Source organism: Camelus ferus, chromosome 5 (genome assembly GCF_009834535.1).
Source record: "Camelus ferus isolate YT-003-E chromosome 5, BCGSAC_Cfer_1.0, whole genome shotgun sequence".
Lineage (NCBI taxonomy): Eukaryota > Metazoa > Chordata > Mammalia > Artiodactyla > Camelidae > Camelus > Camelus ferus.
In genome coordinates, this window is record NC_045700.1 from 36,654,954 (window position 1) to 36,679,648 (window position 24,695).

Below are 24,695 nucleotides of genomic sequence, written 5' to 3' on the forward strand. Positions count from 1 at the left end.
CTGGCTATCTTTCAAAGGAGTCTGAGGAATAAAAATCTGCAAGATACCATTTTCAGTACCTCTGTAAATGCAATTTTAGAAAACCTAAAAATTCATATGGCTTTGGAATGAACACAGCTCAGAATGTCCAAATCTCAATTATCTGAGAGGAACTCGATACTGAAAAAAAAAAAAAAAAAAACAATCTATCGGTCTTTCATTGTTGGTGTCTGTGAACTAAATGCACTACAACCACCATCACCACCACCAAGACGCTACTTCAACTTGCCTAGAAGACAACATTTGAAGGGTAAATTATACCTCAAAGAGATATCAGCTTCTAACTTAACCCTCCATCAAGAGCTTTGGGTTTTGTAAGATTCACATGCCTGACTTTAGAGTGATAATGAATGTAGGAAATAAAACCTTCTGGTCTATGTCTTCATGACTCTACAGCTGTTTGACTACTCCAGCATAAATCCATGTGGCGTTTATGCATGAAAGAGAGACAGAGTGTGTGTTTCTTTTCTAAAATAAATGTACAGATAACTTGGGGTACATTCAGGCTTCTTGGACTGAGTCACTGGGGATACCTGAATGGCCTTGGGTTACCTGGCTCTAAATTTTCTGTTCAATTTGAAAGTGAGAATCAGATAGCTTTTGGGTGAAGTGACTTTTCCTACTTCATCATAGGATCATTGTTTTGTTTTGAATTTCAGGTCCTCTCATTTCATGTAGTTAGTATGAATTCCAAAGGACTCCCTATTTACCTGAGATTTCATAATACTGGCTCTCGCAGGCCTACGGTTACTTTCAGAGTAAACACTGATGGTTTAACTTTATATCAGGGTTAAAGACTGATTAATTAGGTATAAAAATTGTATTTAACATATTAGAATGCCTTCACTTTCAAATTTATCCTAAAAGTAGCCTCATCATTTTAAAATAAAAGGGACGCTCATTTTATTCCAGAGTACAGGAAAAACAACTTTCAGCACATAGATTGCTTACGAAATTTTAGAGCTGCAGAGATAAACAGAAATATATAGAAAGGACTATTCCTTACCATTTCAAGGTGTCTGTTTTCCTGATAGTTGCCCTGATTTTTTTTTTTTACGATAGTCAGAACTTATTTTTTAAAAATCAGTGTTCAACAAATAAACTAGTGGTTTCAGAAAAGCATTTAGTTCAGCAGGCCCTGTTTGAGGGTTGCACAAATGAATAAAAGCCTAACCACATTTGGGGAACACAAGAGAGGGTGGAATTTGGGGTCTGAGAGTCTGCCCCTTCCTGTGCGCTCGCTCTCAGTTAACGCAACTCACATTCTCCCTTCATTCAGAGCTAAAACCCTACAGTCGTTTTCATCATGCTGAAGTCCCAGTGCTCCTATCTCTGACACCCCTCAGCCAGTCCCAGTGCCTCCCCTCTTCCATCTCCCGTCACTGCCCAGAGTCAAGGTCACGTCATCAGACTATGAGAGCCCCTTTTTCCAAGCCAACCTGCCTGCTTTGGTCATAATTACCATTCCATAATTACCAATTATGAGAAAGAGAGAAAAAGAAAACACTGAATTATTCTTTTCTTCCACTCCAAGGGTCAATTTCTCCTCTTTACTAAAGAATAAACTCCAAACTTGTTAGCTTATTATTCAAAGTGCCAAGAATATGCTCCCAACCTGCATCTCAGCCTCACCTTTCTCTGCAGCCACACTCTCCACTCAAGGCACCAGGAGCCCTCGCTACCCAACAGGCTGACTGACAGCTCCGCCCTGCCTGTACTCTGTGCTTTCTTAAACGTCCAAGCACCCTCATCTCTCTTGGGCCCTTCTGGAGGCCTGGAGGACACTATGCTTTCCACCCTGCATGAAATCTTCTTGTCCTTTGAGGTCGAAATGTCACCTCCTCCCTGAAAGCTACCCTGATCCCATGGTATCAAGGTTAATGAAGCCTTCCTGTGACTCCTCCCTGAACACTGCACTGATTATAACATTTACTTTATTCTATCTTAAATTAGGGTTGGTTGTTTACGTCTGCCTCTGTTGACCTGTCCTGCTTTTCTGCTTTGCCTTTTTAAGAGTTGCATTGTATTCAAAAGAATAAGAAAAACTTGCAGAGAACAGAAAACAAAGGGCTAGGAAGTGAAAAATATACTGGATATTTCAATCAGGGAAACATTGTATTTCAAAAATATTTCCTTTAAATTAGTAACAGGCTGTAATACTGTAAGCTAGATTTAATTTCACATTTATATAAAAATCATGTTTTACTGTACTTTGAAATGAATTAGTTATCTACTGAATGAAAAGGGAAAAGAAAAAAAGAAACTGGTTGACCAAGGAAAGATTGGTTTGGGAATGAGAGAAAGGCTGTAGAAAGTAGAAGTAGAAACCTCATTTTGTTTTAATATCAATAGACTTTTTCCCTTTAAGTAGCTGATGCACTGAGTTATCTAGACCTTTTCATGTGATGTTAAATCCACAGTAACCTCCAGCCTTGGCCAACAGAGACTCACACATTCACTCCCACTGCAAACAAGGAAGGACTATGGACCAAACCTTGTACTCAAATATTGTTTTTAAATAAAAAAAAATCTGGACACAACAAAAGATTCTACATTATTATGACTGGGGATAAATCAGGGGTGGTGGCATGAGAATGAACCTCGTTTTCTGTGAGTGAAGTAGTCCCCACCCCAAAAAAAGCCCCAAGGAGAGAAGGCTGGTGGTTTGTGTTAATATAACCTATTCCCTGGTTTTCCTAGCTTTCAGGATCAGAATCTGGTATTTTCTCCTTAATTTAAAATGGAGGATTGCATATAATTCAAATTTATCTAGTAGTCAGGATTTTGTGGTGCAAAGGCTCAGGAACGAGGAGACTAATACATTTGCTGAATGACAACTGTGTCCCAGGCTGTGGACCTGCTCTTTTCCTTATGTTACTTGATTTGATCCTAATCACACCTCATGATATAAGCATTATCTGACCCATTTTACAGATTATTGACTGAGAACTAGGCACTTGCCTAGCACTGTAGTAGGTAACTCCAGGGCACCCAAAACTTGCCACCCTGACCACCATGATTTCGTACTGTAGGTGAGCAATGTGTGAAGATGATACGCTGTTAGCATCACATCCTGCCATAGACATGTTGCTAAATAACCTAACAGAGAACAGAACTGTAAGGAAATAAGGTGCTGACTGTGAGGTGGGGACACATAAAAATAGAGTTTAGTGAGATCCACGTGTGAAGGAGGCAGGGTGAACTGAGACTTGACCTTGAAGTATCAAGAAAGGGCAATAGAGAGGCACCTGAGGTGAGGCAGCAGCAGAAGCAAGTGGTTCTCACCTGTCACACCTCAGGAGAGAGGAGACACCCAATTCTTATGGGAGAAAGAAGAAAGGCCAAAGACGAAGCCACAGGACCTGGTGACTAATGTAATGGGAACAGCCAACACTGCTCCAAAGCTTCAACTGGAGGAAAGTAAATCTGCAAAAATGAGTTTGTAGAGGAAGGAGACAGTGCTGAATGTGAGGTGCTAGTATGATATTCAAGTGGAAAATCTGCAGAAAATTGGAAAGAGAAGAGAATACCCCAATGAGAGGATGAGGGCTACAGAGGAACAAGCCAAGAAAACTGATATCACAAGAGCAAGGAGCTGAGGAAGGGGGCATGGACAACAGTGAAAACCAGCCAGGGGACTCGGAGACAGGAGACACCACGTAGTTTCAGTTGAAAACTTGAAGGTGAGATGCCGAGGGTTAAAGTGGCAAGAAAACGGAAGCACTGAGAGCCCTCAGCTCACCTGTCTAGAAAATGTGCCTGAGAAGTCTGGGTGGTAACACAGTCAAAGCAAAGTTTTTTGTTTGGCTTGCTTTTTAGAGAAAGGAGAGAATGAAGACTAGCTAAAGGTTGAGGGGCAACAGATGAGTCCTTCCTCTGTCACCCAGATCATTCTGCTCCCCAAACTTGCTGGTTCCCTGCACCAATGTGTTCTTTTTGAGTAGATAACACTTCAGACACAGGAAGCAGAGATGCAGCAGCCAGAGCAGTCAGGATCCCAACAAGACTTCCTATGTATACACACACATCACAGTTTAGAAGTTAACTAGAGCTGGTCAGCTTCTCCCATTAAATGCTCTTAGAAGATTTGTCTACTTTCAATCTGTATCACCTGGCCACCATTACCACTGTCACATCCCTGCCTGGTCCTTGATGCTAGTCCCCTTCAACTCACCTAAACTGGCTGCCTCCAGTCTAAGCCCCTTCCCCTTAACCACGCTGACCCACACTTCTCAGTGTCATGAGTCCCTCTCTGACTTGGGGTGAGGCTGCTTACAGACTGTCCTTTCTTGTCATGTTATAGCATCTGTATATCCTACTTCAAACATAATCTCTTTAAAGATATTTTTTGTCTTCCTCTCTGGTTTTCATAATCCTCATGTCATTCTTGCCTTCAAGTTTCATGTGTGGTTTGTACGGAGTTGAGTCACTATTACCAACATTCTCAGGTGTCTTTTTTCCATCCTTCTGCTTAGATAACCCTCTAAAATATCCAAGTCCCCTAGACACCCAAATTATTTTGTTTCAATTGTTGCCCCTCCTACAATTCATTCCATCAGGTCAATTTGTAATTACAGTGCTAAATATTTATTTCTAAAATACTTTCTTTTTTAAGCTATGAATTTATACCTACCTTTTCTGACAACCTTTGAAACTTATCTAAACAATCTCTAATTATGTCCACTGGATTTTTTAAGCCCTAGGTTGAGTCACTTTCCCATAGGTTCTTGTCACTTCCCCTTGTCGCCAACTAGCTGTTCTTTATTGGAAACAATTAAGTCCAGAACAAGAATGCCCTTTTTTGCTCTCTCTACATTCTAAGACACAAAATCGTCAACAAGACAAATCTGGTAATTATTAGATGCTCTGGGTTAAATGGAATGAAGCTTTCAGCAGATACTGACATAGAATTCTCTATTACCATACGTCTTATCTCTGTAATAATAAAGAAAACTATCATCGGAGTTAAATACCAAACCAGGGGTTTTGCAAATGACAGAAGAGAGTGAGAGTGGCCAACAGTGACTGCTGCCGTTGATATTAGAGAGTGATGTTTGCACACACTAAGAAAACCCACATACATCAAAGAGACCAACAACAAAGGAATGAGTTTTCTAAGAAAAATGATTAAATGTTCTTCTACTGCATTTGGAATATGATTTGATTCAGTTAAAAAAAACCCTGCTGGTTTAATTTCTCAAATATATATTTACTGTATATAAAACATGCTATGACTGTATCATTTTATGGTTGTTGAACTCTATCCTCTTAACGTTAAAATTCATCTGACACGATTCAAAACTGGCTGAGGAACAATTTGTCTTTTGAGATTTCCTTCCCTTCCCTTACACCTCAAGAATGGGAGGGTTAGCTTCATTCCTTTGTTTCCTACAAAGTTATATTTTTAGCTTCTTAGACTTTATGGCGCTCTATCTACCTGTAATTATGCTGCAAACGCACAAGGAGACGCCAGTAAAGGCCGGCAGCAGACAAGATAGCAAACGGCCTATTTGTGGTCCTGAACAGCTGCAAACGGGCAGGGCGCGCCTGGCAAAGTTCCTTCTGACGCTGGTCAGGCCTGACAAACCCCAAGAGCCGGACTGGCTTTCAAAGCAGTCCCCAGCACAGGACATTATTTCACTGACCTGGAAGCAAAGGGCTGCAGACATAGTTCAAGAGGGCTGATGAAAAGGGGAACCCGGGAAAGGCACAGGGAAGGTGCTGAGGGCGACGGCCTTCAGAAAGCTCTCCAGAGCCCAAAGCACAGCCAGCCCTGTCCCACCCTCCTCCCTAAAAACAAAACAGAGCAAAACCACCACCACCTCCTGATGGAAGGCCAGACATTACTTTGAGCTCCAGTTTGGAAACACTGCCCCAAGTAAGCTTTGAAAATAATTTTTTTCATAAAGTTAGAAGCAGTAAGTTTATACTTCACCCAGGACAACAGAAATAAGATGCTGTTAATCAGATGTTTAGAAATGGAAATATTTTTCGGGGAACAGCAAACATTCTTTAGTGGACATCCTTTTCCACAGTTACAGAAGATTCCATCTATAAGAGACTGATGGTCTCCAGATAAACAGAAGAGAAAGCACGTGTGTAGGCTTTTAGAGCTTAACGTGATTAGAGTCTTTTAGTCTTCACACAATGATCCTTGCAATGCACAGTGCTTCCGGCTCCTGGGTTTCCTGGGTTTAAAGTAGCAAGCACTTTCTTAGTTAGTGAGTTAATGTAATCACAGCAAAGTAGCATATTTATATTCTATTCGACAACACTAGCATATAGTGCAGATTTACTTTGGAACACAGTTGCGCACATACGCACATTTCTTCACAGAACTCAGCAAGGATGGCAGTGAGGAGGCGAACAGGAATTCTGGGAGTAGGAATTCCCAGAGATGGGGATGAACAACCTGGACCACAAAACTAAGTCTGAGTGAAGACAGACCACAGCTGCTCTGCTGGAGTCAAAGTTTACACACATTTAGGATTAGGTTCGACGGTAACTACCTTTCTGACAAACAGTGATCACTAACCTTTCTCTTATGATGGGACAGACTGGCCCCAGAGGTGCTTCCACAAAATATAGGCACTCCTCAAAAGGATGCAGACATGTTTTTAAGTAATTCATATTCTGCTTCTCATGTGCCAATGAAGTCAAATTCTACTGAGAAAACACTCCAGTTTATTTTGTCACATAGGCATCCTGCTGATGCTAATGCTGATGGAAAAAGTGTCCAAGGACTTAAAACCGAGAAACTCCGTCACTGTGTCCATCATAAGGAGTCACAGATTTATCTTGTACTGAACCTCTCTTATAACACAATTTATATCACTCTGTAATACGATCGAGGAAACATTTAGCAGCTACAATCAATAAGAACAGCTTCTACTTACGGTTGACACAGCTTCACCAGGTCCTGGTCTGTGGTGTTGGGAGGCAGCCCTCGGATATAAAGGTTCGTTTTGCTTAGCTGATCCCATCCTGAGTTGCTACTGCTGCTACTGTTGTTATTACTGCTGGTGGTGCTGGGGCTGGGAGGGGCCATGGGGTGGGCTGGGACCAGAGACTGCTGGAAAACAAAGACAGCAGGGTTAGAACGCCAGAGGGAAGGTATTCAGCCCCATTCAGAGGCCCAATGATCTCCCAAATCCAATGAAGTTAACCAAGATACAAATACAGATCATCTAAAGCTACTTTAATATATAAATTTTAATTTACACCTTAAAGAAGATCTGTTCATTCTATAAAAATGCCCTCTCCTTCAACATGAAATTGATAATAGGATTTCACTAGGTAGAATATTTGCTATGTGCACCTTCAATAAGACATTTTTTGTAAGATTTTAATCACATACATTAAGGAACACATCTGAGACTCAAAATTAACTTGCAGAAAGTTATGTGATAATATTACTTTAATATACAGTAATTTAGAAATCACTGGACTTTTGAAAAGGTTTTCAAATTTTGAAGAACACTTGATTGAAAGTTGCCAACAATTTTATTGAGATGATTCTTAGGGATTAAAAAAAAGAGATTACTCTTCAAGTGTATAAGAAAGTCAGAGTTCAGTCAAGATGCTCAAATAAGGAAGACATCGCCTCATTCTAAGACAGGCCCAAACGGCTTTATTGAGACATCAGGATAAGATTCACAGGCAGGCTGCCTTTTGCTCTGGCTAACCTTGTGAAATTTAACCCCTGTGAGAATGGAGTAGTAGCTGGAAACCTTCCCAGGCCTCGCAGCAAGCAACGTAACTTTTGTAAAGCCTGCAACCCAGGGCTTGGTGTGGTTTCAGCCACCTAGGAAGAGTGTCTGAAAATGTACTCACACCAGATCATTGTTAACCAATCGAGAGAAACCACACTGCTCTGTCCCTCCGCCACACACATGACTTCTGAGGAAGTTACATGGTTCAGTTTGAGATGGAAGTTAAGCACACCCCGAACTGTCCTCACAGCAAATGCTCTGCAGTTTCACACCAAGACAGGAATTTTTTCACTTCACATCTTCTAAATAAAAAATAGACTAACCAAGGACATCACTTACATTGAAGATATAAAATCGGTCACTAGACATTCAACAAAAATTTCAAATCTTACAGCTTGATTTTTACCACCATAAACAAGAAAATTAGGTTTATCTAAGACACTACTACATTCCACTTTAGAAAGTTCCAAAAAGCAGACCGCTTACAAGAAATAGAACCTTGCTAATCTTATCAGCAATTGAAACTATTCAAGACAGATTATCTGGCTCTGCACCCAGCTTCTGCCATGAGCATCCTAATTCACAGCATCCCAACACACTGGGATCCTCATTTATCCAGACAGGTAAGCATTCTTCATGTCCTATACTATGCAGATTCTTCCTCTCACTGCCCAGGGTCCTTGCTAAAATCAAGAGTCCAAATACCAGTTTATTTCAAGAGACTCTTCTTCAGAAGGAGAGTTGCAAGAAGGGTTAACAATAGCCAGTGTATAAATGAAGGCTGAACTTGAACCAGGAATATCAGTCCTGCTTAATCCAAATAAAACCTGCCCGAGATCATATCCTATCAAATCTATTTGATTTATGCCCTTTATGAGCAGTTGAACTCACATTCTTTCCTCTCATCCCTGGTTTTTCTTTAAGGAAGAAAAACTGCTTTCCAGATATAAGCTAAGCCCTGTGCCTTGCTCCGCCACAGATGGCACCTCAGACCGCCAGCCGTGCCACACAGAGGTCTGTGTTCCTTCTCCAAAGTCACCCAACATAACTGCTGGTTGCTACCTGCAATTCACCAGACGCCCCCTATTTCTCACTTTAATTAAGAGCAGAGGTGCTGGGAAGTAATACACACACAGCTGACTCCTCATCCCGAGCCTCTGATTTACACAAATAACTGACAGCTGTAGACAAAACTAGGCAAGACTCAAGTTTTTCTCAAATCACCTCTGACTGACGTCCGAGAACCTGTCCTTGCACAAAGCACGCTGTTTTTCACAGTAGGACCTTGGATGTTCAGTGCCGCAGTGTGGTCGCTTGGGATTAGAAACTGCAAGAGTCCAAAAGAAGCTGTGGCCAGGTCCATCCCCACCTCTCAGTGGGATTATATCAACTCAAAGCAAGGGAACCATCGGACATTTTAAACATAACATCCCAAGTCGGCATCGGCTCTTACCTCTGCGTTTCTCTGGGGTGGGGAGTGGAGCGCTAGGCAGGGACTCGTATCGTTCCCTCATTAAAAGAAACATCTGGGGGGATGATTTACTTGGAGATTATTTGGACACGAAGGAGTAGGTTGTTATTTATGTATTTATTTTTGGCAGAAGTAGAACCATGATTTACATCTCGGAATGTACATGGCTGATTTAATATATCTTTGACAGGCCTCCTTATTTATTGCAGTAATATTTTCCCACTCTGAGAAGTAGGTGGGGAGCATATACAGCCTGTCCCTCCATTCTTCCCCTCTAGCCTGCCCTCTGGGGGAAAGAAATCTCCTAGTACCCCGATCCCAGCTAGGAGAAGGGGGTTCCCGAATGTATCCCCAGGAGGATGAATGCTCTCTGGTGAGCCCTACACAGGGCAAGTTTAAATTCAAATGTATTCAAATATCAACTCTCAGAAATAACTGAAGAGTAAAGAGAAGAAGCCCTGAATCAGTTTAGTTTGTCAATTTTCTATTTTCTGGTGCAGAAAACTTTAGATTAAACATTAAGTTTCTAGAACTCACTGAAATTAAAAATTTAAATCCTGATAAAGACTGGATGTGTGTTCAAAGAAGAAAACTCAAATACAATAAAGGGGTTTATTCCTAAATATTCAGAATGGGTTAATAACACTGTGCCCTACGCTTTATATGCACGATCTTACTTAATCCAATGAGGTTCTCCCATTCTGCGGATCAGGAAACTGAGTCTCAGGAGGCCTTAAGTAATGTGCTACAGTCACACTTTTAGAAGGTGGCAGGGCTGGAATTTGAACCCAGCTCTGCTGGACAACAAAGGAAGAGCCCTCAATTTGTGCAACAGCACCCCAAAACACTGTCTATATCCTAAATGTGCTATTTGTTATTATTCAATTTTTCTGTGCCCATCATTCCTGCAACTTAAATTATTAACTTCAAGTTTCTCTGAAATATGACATAATACCACTGGTGGCTATGCTTTTTTAAGAAAGTCAAAGGTGACTTTAAGTTACTTTAATGAGCAAACAGTTGGCTTTTTTTTAATAACAAAATCTTTAAAAAGGTCAGCTTTAAAAATCCTACCTTATAAATCTTTTCATTAACAAAAGAATTCTGCAAATAATTTTTGAAGGCTACGTATAGCATGTGACCACTGAACACCAGAGTCTGCATTTTAGGAAGGCTGGACTTAACCAGTGAAGAATTAAACCCTCACTCCCAGATTGAAACACAAACACTGAGAAGTCTTTAACTACAACATTAGAACTTGGATCAACTCAAAGCAATTAGACTTTGTCACTATGTACCTCAACAGCATGAATGACAAACTTAAAAAAAAATTAAAGCTGTCAAGTGGATAACATTTTACCAAATTCCATTTTCATTACTGACTGTCCATTTGTATTTTGCCTCTTAAAACCCCCAAGCTGCCCTAGAATTTGAAAAGACACTCCCACTATCCACTCCTTGGATGAAGTGGGGTTTTTTGTTTTTTGTTTTTTTTTAAACAAGAATTCAACCTATTTATTGATGGAACTGAGTGGCTGAATGACTACAGCTAAATGCTGACCCATCTCACAAGTGCCTAGGAGTCTATCTGAGCCTTCCCTGGCCTAGTCTCACGGCTTTGGGCCATGCAAACAAGATACCTATCAAGTCATCTATCCAAGGGCAGAGAAAACAAGCTAATTCCATTTTCACGATAGCATTTATCTGGGCTGATTAGAAAAATAACGTTGGTGGTGAATGAACAGGTGGCTATATTAGCAGACCCTCTCTACAGTCCGTGCAGGAGAGGATGTAGGCATTAGCAGGAAGAATGCTTGTCAGCAATTAGGGAGGTCTTCCTGTGTGGATAACGCTCATGGAGGACTTCTTATGTGGATAACACTCAGGGAGGACTTCCTGGGTGGACAGGACTCAGGGAGGACTTCCTGTGTGGACAGCTCTGGTGTCTCCATCCCACCAGGAAAGCTCATCCTACACTAAAAGATAGGATGGTCGACAACAGGCACACAGCAACTACACACGTGGTGAATGTAATTCCCTCCCTCTCCCATCGCTCTCCGCCCTAATGCACACTAAGTAGTCTCTTCTACATAAATGCAAGTCTAAAAGTCTTTTACAGCAAAGAGCAAAATTAACCATGTGTGAACTAAAATATATTAGTAATCATGTATATCGTTGCAGATTTCTGTTCAGCAAAGACAATCAAAAGACAAAGACTCATCACTATCAATTCTATTGTCTTACTTCCTTCCTATTTCTAATAGGCTAGAGAACAGTGCTCTGACCAATCTCACAGCTGAAACTGTCTTCCTCTATCCCTGAGCACTTTCCTAAGAATATTTTGAAGGGAAAGGAAACCTAGTATCTGCCTTTTAATTACCCCAAGTCTTTTTTAAGGCTATCACCCTTACAGTTTAATGTTGTTAATTCATAATCCCCATCCTCATTCTGCTACCCCTACACCACCACCACCACCATCAAACAGCACAGAGGTTTAACACATCAACTATTCCTCTTATCCGGAAGCAAAATAATCATTACAGTTGTGCCTGAGAGCAGACAGAAGTCATGGACATTATCATCTCACCAGGAAACAGTACACTACATCCAGCCTGGTGGGAACCAAGCACTACGTAAAAGGCAATATCTGCTACACTAATTCTACACATTGGCTCCTCTCCACAAGTTTTCCAGATGTAAAAAACTTAACAACTTGAAGGAATTATGGAACGGGGTTGAGGAGGTGGGGGGAGCACCCAAATGGGCCAATTTTACCACAGTCAGGCTATTTTTTTTTGTTTTGTTTCCTTTTGGACACCCCAGTGGCTCCAAAAAGGGCTAGAAATAATGGCTGAGGAAGATAAAGTTCCTGGCACAGGGAGCTGGGAAAGTACAGAGCTGAGAAGTGGGAGTGAATCAGTGAGAATGAGAAGCTGGCCAGGAAGCAGATGTTCTTCCGGGCAGGCCGGGGGGGGGGGGGGGGGGCGGTGAAAGGACGCACCTATATTAATGCAGAACAATAGCGCCCCTTCACACAAGCAGCTCTTACTCATCCCTCATGTGGGAAGGAGGACAAATGGGCAAACAGCAATTCATCCCATTTGATGCCAGGATATCAAAGCTTAAAATCACACAGCTAATTAGTTAATGAAACTGGTTCTCGTATCATCAGTGTCCCTTGTTTGGAAACAAACTTTGTAGCCTCTAAAACTATGAAAGGAGCAATAGATTGTTCAGTTTTTTGGGTTTTTTTTTTTTTTTGCTGGATTATGTGTCAAAGCAGAGAGTTTCCATGTTGTTATATTAGCTATTCAAATAAAATCTAAAAAGAAAAATTTCCAAGACTACATAATTAATATTCTTCAAGATACCTATCAAAGCTGATCCTTATATGTAAAGTTGCAATTGCAACTGCTAAGAAATCTCTTTACCTAAATCTGTGAATAAAATATCGTTCTCTTAGGCTTCAAATAAAAAAAATTAATTTAAGACTTGCACTGAAATTTTAAAATGTACTATTCTGGTAGGTGATGTGGATATTAGAGGAAGCCAATACATGGGTGGGGGCTGGGAGCACGGGTATATCTGTATCTTCCTCTTAGCTTTGTTGTAAACCTAATATTAAAAAAAAAAAAGTATTAAAAAAAGGTCTTTAAAAAACAACATGATGATAACAGATGGAAGGTATTAAATATACGTTATTCACTAGCAAATTGGAAGGCCAAAAAAGTAAGTAAGGGGCTTAAGACAATGGGTTTAAAACTTCCCTACTAGAAAGCACAGTCATTAGGAAGGAAAAGCTTTTAACAGTGGGCTCCTGGCCTTCTCTGCCCTTAACTGCATCACATATAATGGTGGGATATGGTACAGTTTCTGAAAATAGTAAGAGTTAAACCAAGGGAAGATCAAGGATGAAAGGGCCTGGGACAGAAAGGTTGAAGAAGGCTTCACAGAGGGGGTCAATGGCCGAGTGAGTTGAATATTAATGGCAAGTCACTAAGAATAAGAGGAAGGGAGAGAAACGGAGCCAACAGAGACACAGGCAGGAAGGACTATTCTTCATGAAAGCCAGGGAGAAGACCAACCTTGGTTGGCTCAAAGGGTATGCTAGGACAAGCTGATGCTGGGGGAGGAGGAGGACAGGGGGCGACACTAGAAAGGTGGTAGGACAACCTAGAAATCAATATAGATTATGGAGGTGAAGTCACACATGACTGTTCAGAGTCTCACAGCGAGAAAGGAAAAAGATGATAAATGAAGAGGATACCTTGTGGGGAACATAAAATTAAGGAAATTCTTCCACTTCCTCTTTATGAAAAGGTATTTAGACAAGAAAAATGACTGAATGAAAAATGCTGAGTATCTGGATTCAAATCTTACAGCCCCTCACCTGGGAAATGAGCAGGTTAGTCTGGGTGATTTCTAGGCTCCCTTCCATTTCCAAATTCAAAGGCAGGAAAATGCTTCTTGCTGTCTCTGGCTAAGGCATATCGAGATAGAACCCAGCCAGGACCTGGGTACACTTCTCTGCCTGCCAACAGCCAGAGAACTGGAGCAAGAGGTTAAATCCCGGCAGACCCAGGAAGGAAGATTCACTAACACTGCCACATGGTGCAGCTGAAGACAGCAGGAGTCGCACTGTGGTTCCACCTCCCACACCACTTAGGGCAAGCAGATTCCCCATTTAGCCACAGATGTTTATAAGGAAATATTATAAATACAGAAGCTCTTCTAAAATTACAACTAAAGCTTAAAGAAACAAATTTTAAAAATTAAAGACATAATATTCAGAGTTCCTATAACCAGAGTGGTCTTCAGGTGAAAATATCACAGCTTAAGTCACCTTAATAACGACAACCTCTTGAGACTTTATGGTGGTTAATAACCCCGCATCTTTCTGTGTCAATGTGTAATCAGTCTAAAAAGTTGCATTTCACATTCAATTTAATCTTATATAAAAGGACCGTGCAGTAGCTTGAAAACCACATTAAAAGAAAGTTCATAATAACCAGCTACTGAAACATGGTAAACAAAAAATCCCACCCAACTTCAGGTATGAAATTAAGTGCCGTTCTGGGTTCTGAATGCAAGTGCATGGAGAATGTTTTTCTCCTCCTTCTGGGTCTCAAATGAGGAGTTTTCAAATTGACACCAGTTTTGCTCCTCAACACAGAGCCCTGCCTGTAAAAGAACAAGAACAAACTCTTCCTTTTTACTCAAAATAAATTGAAAAAAGGAAACTTCCTAAGGGAACTACAGTGTTACCTTTATCATGACAGCTCAGGACACCTCTGCAAAGCTCTGAATTTCCTGCCTCACCCCAATGAAGCTAGGATGCCCAGCATGGACAACTTCCTTCCAGCTGTTTTTAAGTCTATGTACAGTATGGTTTACATCTTCTAGCATTTCTTGTAAGTAAAGAATTATTGCTGAGACTGCAAAGTCCTCAGGGTGGAAATTACCTATTTAAAAATATACTTTCTTCACACTAAACAATACTTACTGAAAGTATGGTAAAGTGATTAACTAAACATTAGGTTAGGAAAAAAAAATTATATAAGCCAGCTTACCCCAAAAAACCCAAATAAATTTATTCAAGTTAATTTTTCTTTTTTAAGATGCAAAGGGACATGAGAATAAACTTGCAGATCATAGGTTTCACAAATTAGTCCCCAGAGAAAAAAGCATTATCTGTACTTTCAGGAAACTGAACAAGTATTTGCAATCTTCCCATAATAACAACACACAAAAAATGAAATCTTATCTGACAGTGTTGTGATTTGTATACAGCCAAAGTAAAACATCAACAGGAAAAATCTGAGTTAATACAACTCAAAAAAATTAATGACTACGCTTAGTTCTTTCTCATGGTAAAATTCAGCAGTTTACATCTGATGCAGTATGGACAATCAGCGTAGGGCAGCTCTTTACCACGGATCTCTGTATCTCTCCGTAAATGTCTGTGAGTCGGTATACAGAAGGGGATAAGCAGATGGTTGTCTCTGAGAGACAAAGCACAGAATTTTTTTTTCTTTTTTGCCTGAGATGCACCTAAAAAAAATAACTTTTTGCCTGAGATCAAACCCCTGTATACACATATAGGCATAGACATACAAAACTGAAACAAAAATTTTGTGAAACAGTTATTTTCTTTTACCATCCACAGTGTACCCTAGTCGTATCTTGTCTCATCTATTTCCTTAAATCAGAAATGCTGGTAGTGGCCTACTAACTGACTTGAAACCCCATTAGTATTGCCACTTGAGGTTACAAAGTGTAGTCTGCTGCATTTCTCAAACTGTGATGTGCCCAGGAATCACTCGCCTTGGTAAAATGCAGGTTTTGACTCAGCCATTTGGGGAGAGCCAAGATGCTGCAGTTTGAGCAAGCTCTTGGGTGATGTCCATGCACAAAACAGGACTCAAGACAGGAAGTACTCTTGGCATGTGAGGATGAATTCTGGAAAGGTCCCTTTCCAGCTTTAAGAAGGAGCAAGCTGTATCTATTCACAGAATGAGATGCAAACCTTTGTTCATCTGATTTCCAGAGCTGAGAGAGACATCAGAGATCATGCAATCCAATAATTCTCAACTGGAAGTATAACAGGACCTTGAGAGATGGGCGGGGAGTGGGGGTAGGGGCAGTCTTTTTTATTTTTATCCAAGAAGGTTTGATTTTTAAAATGTTGATAAACACTGATCTAATCCAATCCCTTACTTTTCAGGAAACCTGAGGCCCAGAGAAGTTAAAGCATATGTCCAACATTATACAGATAATTCAAGGCAGAACTAGCTCTCCCTTCCTACCACTGCTGTCAAAAAGCACCAGGCCTCATTTGCCACAAAAATTGTAGCTAGGATGATGGTACATGCCAAGTTTTCTTAATGAGTCTTAATATGGAAAACTGATATGCTCATTCTGCTAAGGCATCACAGAAGAAGTACATATTTTGTATTGTACTGCCTCTTTTCCACCTCATATTGTAGATGGCTTACTTGGATGTCCATGTGTATGCCAGCATCCAGTTTCTGCTTACAAAAAAAAAAAAAAAAAAAAAAAGGGCAACACACCATTTATTAAACTTTTAATTCAAAATTCCTAGATTATTATGAATGCTACCATTTCTACTTTCGTATTTATATTAAAATTCTGTGAATAATACAATCACTATCTGTACCATCTACAAGAAGATACACAAACAGATTAATTATAGCAGTTTGTTGCTTTTCTGTCAGAGAAGTACATTCAGGGTCAATTGGCAATTTAATAAGCTTCAATCAGACATCTCTGAAAGATCACCAGAATTGCCTGTCCACTATCTAGTCTCCCTATATATGTCACAAATTCATTTCCTCAAACCAAGTAACTTCATCCTTCAGTTTCCTTACAAAGAAAATAGAGATTAGCAAGATTGTCCTATTCATGTATACCAGTGTTTGATTTCTTCCTAACGCTTCACAATGACTATACTAATATTAATTCTCTAAGAGGAGCTAGTTTTCCTTCAGAAATCCAAAAAGTTATAAGAACACTGCTCCCAGTAGCTCGCCAGTATACTTAAAGAACTGTTTTTCCTTTTGACCTGAGTAAGAATTTCTCCATTTTTCCCTTGCAGAGACAAACTTTCTTATGTGTCAGAGTTCTCTTATATGTTTAAACTGAATATTTACTGCCACCAACAGTCCAGAGACTTTTGTCTCTCTTCTGGAGCCAGTCCATGCACGAGTACTGTCTAATCACTCCAGGACTGATGGTATCGCCATGGGGTAGCTGGGTGCCTTGGGAGGTTACCAACCCAAATGCCGGCAAGCTTGGCTCCTCTTCATCTTTTCTGAAGTAGAACTTCAATCTTCGGTAAGTGGCATCTGGGAAATGGTTTCAATATTTATGTAAATGAGACACGACTTTTCTCCTTTTAGTCTTAGAATTATTTCACAATACTCTTTAAAGCAGGGAGTTGTTGCTCAAGAAGAAAAAGAGTGAGGCTCTTAATCTTCCTGAACACCCTTTTATTTTCTTTTGCTAAAGTTAATCACAAAGCATCAGTTTCATTTGAAACTGATTGAAAACTGAAAATTTCACAGGGAGTTTCTTTTCCAAGAAATCTTGAACAGTATGAATCAAGCTCTAGCTCTCTGTAGAATAGAGACCCAGGACCTCTGTGAGTCCGGGGGATCGGATGTAGGGATCACACACCCCACAGTGCAGCACAGCACTTTGTCACTTCGTCGAGTCTGCCCACCTCTTTTTCCTCTCATTATACTTAGTTTCACCATAAAATCACACAGAGTATCTTTTACCTCTGCTGCACATAATCAAACACACAATCTTTCATTCTCAATCATGATCCCAGATTGACCTAATTTACTAGGGACAGGTACCCAAGTTGAGTTTCATAAATCTCTGCCCTTCTAAACACACAAGTAAACGACACCATCTTTTCCTATCCATCAACAAAGAAACACAGTTATGAAGACAATTGTGCCTAAAAGGAAACAGCTTCAAGAGACTCCACACTCGATGGCCAGTGATGAGGGACCAGCTCTCGGCCCCCACTCAATCTAATCCAAAGCAGCCAATGAGCACTGCCAGCACAGGAAAGGGAAAAACAGGCCAGAGCTCAAATGCCGCTGTTAACCCCTGCTCTGACAGAGCAGATGGAAACAACAGTCCAGGTGTGGCTTGCAGCTACCTAGGGTCTCCTAGGATCTCTGAATTGTGTGAACACCAAGCAGCAGCACGGAAATTCAGAGGACCCGTGTGTTACCAAATCATTTTGCTGAAATGGAAAAAATGCAGGAAGGAGACACAAGTAGTTTAAAAATTTCTCTCTCTCCATACAGACAACATCACAAATCCTAAAATCCAAGTCTCTGGATGCTTCCTTTACATTTTGGGCTAGATTTAATTTCAGAACAGTATTCTCTGCCTAATTTAAAAATCAGGACATAGAACAAAGGAATGAACTAAGAAGAATGGCACTATAACAGCTCGCATGGAAAAAAATTTAGGAATGAATGGGCAAGCTGCCTTTTCTACACTCTGGCCAGAGAAGCCGGAGAAGGAGGTCCACACCTCGTGGCACCGAGGATGCCAGCCCAGCTGCTGCTCTGCTCTCCCCTGCAACCCAAGAGCTGCTTCCAGTTGCGTAAGAATTGTTCAAATTAAAACATATTCTACTTTGAGGAGAACTTCCATTACCAAGCAAATCAGGAGGAGATACAAATTTAAAAAACAGTTTAATCCTGCCTGAACATATTTTCAAAAGGTAATATGTGAATTGTAAATATTGGGGCCAGAATTTATCCATTAAAATCTTGGACAGGTTATCTCACTCCGCTGTCCCTAGAAACACACATAGAACCTCTGCCTGTACTGGAGACTCTAACTTCATCTTCTTTCTTACTGCAAAATCCAGTCATACTTTGCAATAGTGGCTGATGTGCAAATGCTTGCTAGCAGTTATCCTTCTAGAAACAGACAAAATGCCAAGAGCAGTATTTTTCTCTTAATTGAGGGGGGTAGGCTTAGTCATTTGTTTATCCATTTTAGTGCGGGCTGTAATATTTTATCATTTTACTATCAAATTAATCTGGACAGTCTTTAAAGATAGCTAAATATGCAGAAACCAAAGGGAAAACACCGTTTTAAACCTAGACAACTTACTGCAAACATTTTTGTTTTTTCTAGAGAACTGGGTGTTATTTAGACGCTAGCTAGCATTATTGAGAATGTATTGTGCTTTTTTGGTACCAAGCTAAGTGCTTTCATTTAATCACAATAAAAGAGGTATAATTTTCACCATTTTACAGCTAAGACAGAAGTTAAGAGATTTTCTTAACATCACCAAGGAGGTGGCAGTCTAGATGTGAAATAAAGTCTGACAACCTCTTCAAAAGTTAAGCAGAAGAAAAAGCAGGAGTAAGGCAGGGCTATCCCACTGAGTTTTACTGAACTGGAGGCCTTACTTGATATACAGTTGCTCTAACTAAAGGCTTTTAGGAAATAAAAATGATCTTTGCTGTGAATAGTTTGCCTATGTCATTGTTACTAAAAATCTTCCTAACATCAATCAATAAAACGTAGGTTTTAGCCAAAAAGTTTTTGGCTCAAGAAACTAGTTGCAAAACAGCAGCACTTAGTGACATACCCTCCCTTACTCCAATCCCAAAAGTACAGAATGGCTCTGAAGGAATATTGCTAGAGAACACTCAGGCAACCAGCTTTCCTTTAGGTCTTCTCCATGTATGATATTTTCATCTCAACAAAAGTTCAGCACTTTCTGATATGGTATTTCTACATTTGAACTAAAGAATAAATCTCCTCTGCTGGCCTGTAAGCCCCTTGAGGACATGTGACTGTATCTTGCCTGAGAATCCCACCCTGCGCAGCACAGAGCCTGGATCAAGAGGGTAAAAATAAAGACTGACAGGTTAGAAACCATGCAACTGTTGCAGGGCGTTACATGTTGTATGTTGAACAGCTCTGGGGCAGAAAGAGGTGAGAAGGTGAGAGGAGTTAGTGAGAGCTAGATGGTGGAGAACCTAAGTATCTTGGAAAGGAGTTGCTTTGGTTTTTTGGAAAGGGGTTTGACATCTAGGGAGAAATGCATCAATCATACCTTTTTTGTAGCTGAAATAAGATCTTTATTTTCACTGAAATCTATTACATTTCCTCTCCAGACCTGAAGCATCTCTGGAACAATTTCCCAACTGAATGACAGGTGGACTTTTAAAATTCCTAGTTCAGACTTCAAAAACACCAGGGACGCTAGACAAATTATGATTGATAGTGAGAATTATAATTCAGGGAAAAATATGAGTCCTAATAATCTTAATCTTATTGCCTTTGGATACATGAGATATGTGGGTATCTGCCTTTTCAAAACAGATTAATCAGAATTACTATAAACCTTCAAGAAGATGTAATCATGTTGGGATCCTCCTGCCTTTGGTAATGGCCACATCTGGTCAGGCAGTTGTTATTCATTCTTGCCAGGATTTGCTTTATTAGACTCTCAATAGAAAAATGACACCTTCACTCCAATCCTTCTAATTGATTTTTAACCTGAGAGAAGTGTAAGACAGAGAGTTATTTAGAGAACTAACTTCTTAATGGAGTCATCTGAGTAGTTCGATAAAATTCTCTCAGATGAATCACAAATCGCGCCCACCTCCCCCTCAACTCCAGTGTGTCTTAAAAAAAAAGAAAGAAACAGAAAAAGTTTCCTTGAAATGAACCTCATCTCTTTTAAAGTTAATTAAATGTAAGTCTGGCCAACCTAATACAATTTAAAAGTCATTAGTTTCTGTCAGGAAATTTAAAACTTAAATTTGTACAGTAACTGCAACATTATATATGTTGCTATACCAAAGTTAAAATATAAATGGAAGGTGGGAACTGACTGTATTAGTTTCCGAGAGCTGCTATAACAATAGAACACAAACCTAGTGGGTTCCAACAACAGCTATTTATTGTCTCACAGTTCAGGAGGTCAGAAGTCAGACATCAAGGTGTCAGCAGGGCAATGCTCTTTCTGAAAGCTCTGGAGACTCCTTCCTTGCCTCTTCTGGGTTTTGGTGGGCCCTGATGTTCCTTGCTTTGAGGTAGCATAATTCCAGTCAGCCTCCACCTTCACATGGCCATCTTTCTGTTTCTCTGTGTCATATCCTCTTCTTACAAGGATACTGGTCACTGGATTTAAGGCCCACCCCAATTCTACTTTGATTTTATCTCTTAGCCAACTACATTTTCAAAGATCTTATTTACATTTTAAGTCACATTCTGAAGTCTGGTTAGACATGAATTTGGGAGACATAATTCAACCCACTCCAGTGGCTTTCTCTAAAGGCCAGTTTTGACTCTCCTAACCTGACTTCTCCTAAACATACTTATGTAATCAAAACATGGATAGAGAATTATTTTACCTAAGTTATCATGCCAATTAATTCTTTAACCATAATATATCCAGAAAGAAACTTATGTGTCATCTTGTCCAGACTCATATCCAAAGTAAGATTTTTCTCTATGACACAGAACCTGGGGGTAAAGGTGGGGGATCATTACAGGAGAGCAGATACCCCAATTTATTATACCATTTCTAACTGCTTATAAATATATAACAAGCCTAGTCTCCTCTTTCATCCAAATTTAAATCTTTAATGATAACTATTATCCCACAATGGTATTCCTTTAAACCTCCCAACAAATGACAATAACCAAACAACTTCTTTGGCCTAGATGAATTCCAAGGAGGCACTAAAACAATTAGGGTTGAGAGGATGGATTATGAAATCAGACTGCCTCAAGTTCAGATCCCACCACCACCACTCACTAAGACCTTAGGCAAATTATGTAACATCTCTGAATTTCATCTCTTCATCTGTAAAGTGAGGATGATACTGTCTATTCCAGCTCACAGAGTAGCTGTGAAGATTGCACAAGTTAATCACTGCAGAAAGCTCCCAGTAAAATGCCAAGCTTGGAAGAAGCACTTAATAACTGTCAGCTACAGTTGACTGCATCTTTCTCAGTGTCCCTCTCTCAACTTGGTACCCAGATGGCCAAAAGGGGTTGGCCCAGTGCAGACACCACCAGTCCTAAGCTTGGAACTGACTGATACTGGTAAGCAGCTTCTCAATCCCCACCCTCCTACTCTGAAGCTCCTTTGCATGGTCGCAGTAAAGAAAAAAATGGAAAAAAAATGAAAATGAAAATGAAAATGGCCCTGTGGGTTTAAAAGTGGAAGATGCTGCAAAAGGAAGGGAAACGGGGAGCCAATTCCCCAGGAAGGGTTCCCTGGCAAGGCTGGTCTTGCCAACCTTTCATATTCCCTCGGCTTTTTTGGGTTAGTTTTACCACTTGCAACTAAAGATGCCTTTGGGTTAGGGCCCCTCTTTTAAAATCCCCAAACTTACAGGGTCTGATACGGTAAAACAGTCATCACTTAAAGCAGCTGAGATGCGTATCAGCAAGGGAACTTAAAGATGTGCATATGTTCCATCAGAGGTGCCTAATTTTTGTCATTCTCCACCCTCAGAGAGAGAGTACAAAAGGCCATCCAATTTACATTTTTCACTTTGATTATTAGAAGTGAGAAAGGTATTTTCTTCCTCTACCAAATGTACCACATGACACCCCTTTGCTCACCAGAGACTCAGAACTGCAGCGAGCACTCTCAGTTCTACGATTCCATTAGAAGGCCACGGGCTTTGGGGCTGACCTGGGAATCGAGCTACTATTAACAACATTTCAATTGGCAAACCTAGGAATGAACTCACCGAATATAATATTTCTATGAAAAAAAAAGTGTTCTGATTTTTAAACTTTCAACTTACAGACGAAGTTTTAGACAAGAATTTTTAATACCTACACAGTACGATGATTTCATTTCTTAATCTAAATACCTGAATTTTATTTAATATAGGTAAAACAACACTAATGGTCGAAGCAGCTAGATCAGTTGGCTAATAATACTCATCTATGGGCAAACCAACCACACAGGGCTTTTCACATTCATAGTTATATTCGATTTCCCTCAGTGTTTTTTTATTGAACTGCATGATTTTATGATTATTTACTCCTATTAACCCTCCTTTTGTTAATCATGTCTATCTTCCAGCGAGCTGCTATTTTTTTGCTAATTGTTATTCTATGTAGATCACCATTCTTCCCAGCTGGACATCATCTGAAGAACTGAGAAGCATATTTTCTAAGTGGTGTACAAGTTGCTGTTTTCATCAAATTTTATCGCAGGATATTTACTGTCTGGTTTATCAAATCCTAGGACTATTACCCACCTCTTGACTTTTCTGGCTGCCTTCCCCCTCTAAGCTAGAGGTAGAGCTACGCATGATTGTCAATACAGAAGTTAAAAATGTCAAAATACTGCCAATAGCTGCAGTAAATGGGACTGGGGAGGTGGTAATGATGGGAAAACACTGAGGCAAGCGAGATTACAGTAACTGTTCTTTTTATCTTTAAGGTTCTTTCTGCCCTGTTCCCTTAGAAGGGCTGAATAAAGATTAGGTAAATCTCTAAATTTTAGCAAGAGCTTTTAATTACTAAATGTTGTTTCCTAAAATTAATAGAAACTGACAAGTTCTGTGGACTGTGGCTAAGCAAGCAGAATAAATGTACTTGAATGTGCAAGGAGCTGGGTGCCACTGTCAGACAGGATGGTCCTTCGCTTCTGTCTGATAATACACCTGTCCAGCTGGGGGGGGGGTGTGTTTCAGCAATGGTGTGAGCTTTGGAACCTTTCCTTCTCTTCTGCCCAAGGCAGTCTCGCCCAGTCTGTGTGTACAGCAGAGTCATGGAGAAAAAAGAGCCAAAAGGAAAGGAAATGGAAACCCACTTTTATCACGTATATAATTATTTAGGCTCAGCAATCTTCTCTCCTCCCTGCCATGTCCTCTCCCAACAAGTACACACAGCTAGCTGTGGATGTATGTTCCCCATCCCCTCACACACACATACCTGAGGCGGTTACTGGGGGGAAAAAAATTCCAGGGCAAGAATTTGACCAAGGGGAAAAAAAAAAAGCTTTCTGTAGCCTGGATTTTAAAGAGTTTCATCTGGTCCCCAAGGCTCCTGCCCAGCCGTGGCATCTTAGCTGGCTCAGCATATCTACAGACTGACCTCTGAAATTGTGGCCAGTTTCCTTCAGGAACTCAGAATGGCTCAAACACATTAGCCCAGCTGGCCCAGTACTCTGGCCAACCAAGGTTCCAAGGGACATGTGCTTTTAGCTTTTCTGATGTCAGCCTTAAAAGATATATCCCAATTTTTCTTTGGATCCAATCTTGACTGTTACTCGTACACGTGTCATTTTCTACTAGGCACCCATTTACCCTTCCTGCATCGCTCCTGGACTTAAAAGATCACTACTTTATGAGACAGTTCATTCTTCCCCACTGAAGAAGCCAACAGGCAGAGCTTTTTTGAGAAATATTTCACCTAGTGTCCTCAAACTTCAGTGAGCTTCTGAGTTACCCAGGGACTTAAAATGCTCCTGTAGCATTTGAGAAAATGAAGTAGCGTAAAGGGTAGAACTAAGACGGTGCATCTTTGAAATTCAGAACCCTGGTGGCCCTCCTGCTCTGGAAGGGTCACTCTCTGGTCTCTAACAGCTGATCTGGGTCTTTGGGGCACTGGGAGCTCCACATCCACTCATGCCTAGCACTCTGGCTGTGACCATTCTACTGGCAAAGCAGTCGCCATCTCGTCCCTTGCTCCCCCCCAGGGTCTATCTTTCATTTCTTCCAAATGCCACTTGATCCTTTGACTTGTACTTGAATGTGCAGTGTGAATGTGAAGTGGCAGGAAAAGGCGTCTCCTGGTTCTAAAACTGCACACTCTCTGGTCACACCCTCTAGATCCTCTTTTGCATCAGCTGATCCAAGCAATTTCTGGTTTCCTGATTTAACACTTCTTACTAACCCTCCCTCGGATGTGAGAGGATTCTGTGGCTC

The 24,695-nt window shown here is 40.5% G+C and overlaps 1 protein-coding gene across 6 annotated transcripts in view; it reads right to left on the minus strand.

Moving 5' to 3' along the window:
- RBMS1 (RNA binding motif single stranded interacting protein 1) overlaps positions 1–24,695 on the minus strand; it is a 205,780-nt gene that overhangs the window by 83,674 nt on the left and 97,411 nt on the right. For 4 of the 6 annotated variants that reach the window (XM_032479555.1, XM_032479558.1, XM_032479557.1 and 1 more), the window contains exon 2: positions 6,936–7,111. In XM_032479555.1, coding sequence (XP_032335446.1) covers positions 6,936–7,111 — 176 coding nt within the window. The remainder of the gene's footprint in view (positions 1–6,935; positions 7,112–24,695) is intronic. The other 2 variants (XM_032479556.1, XM_032479559.1) reach the window with 1 other exon arrangement.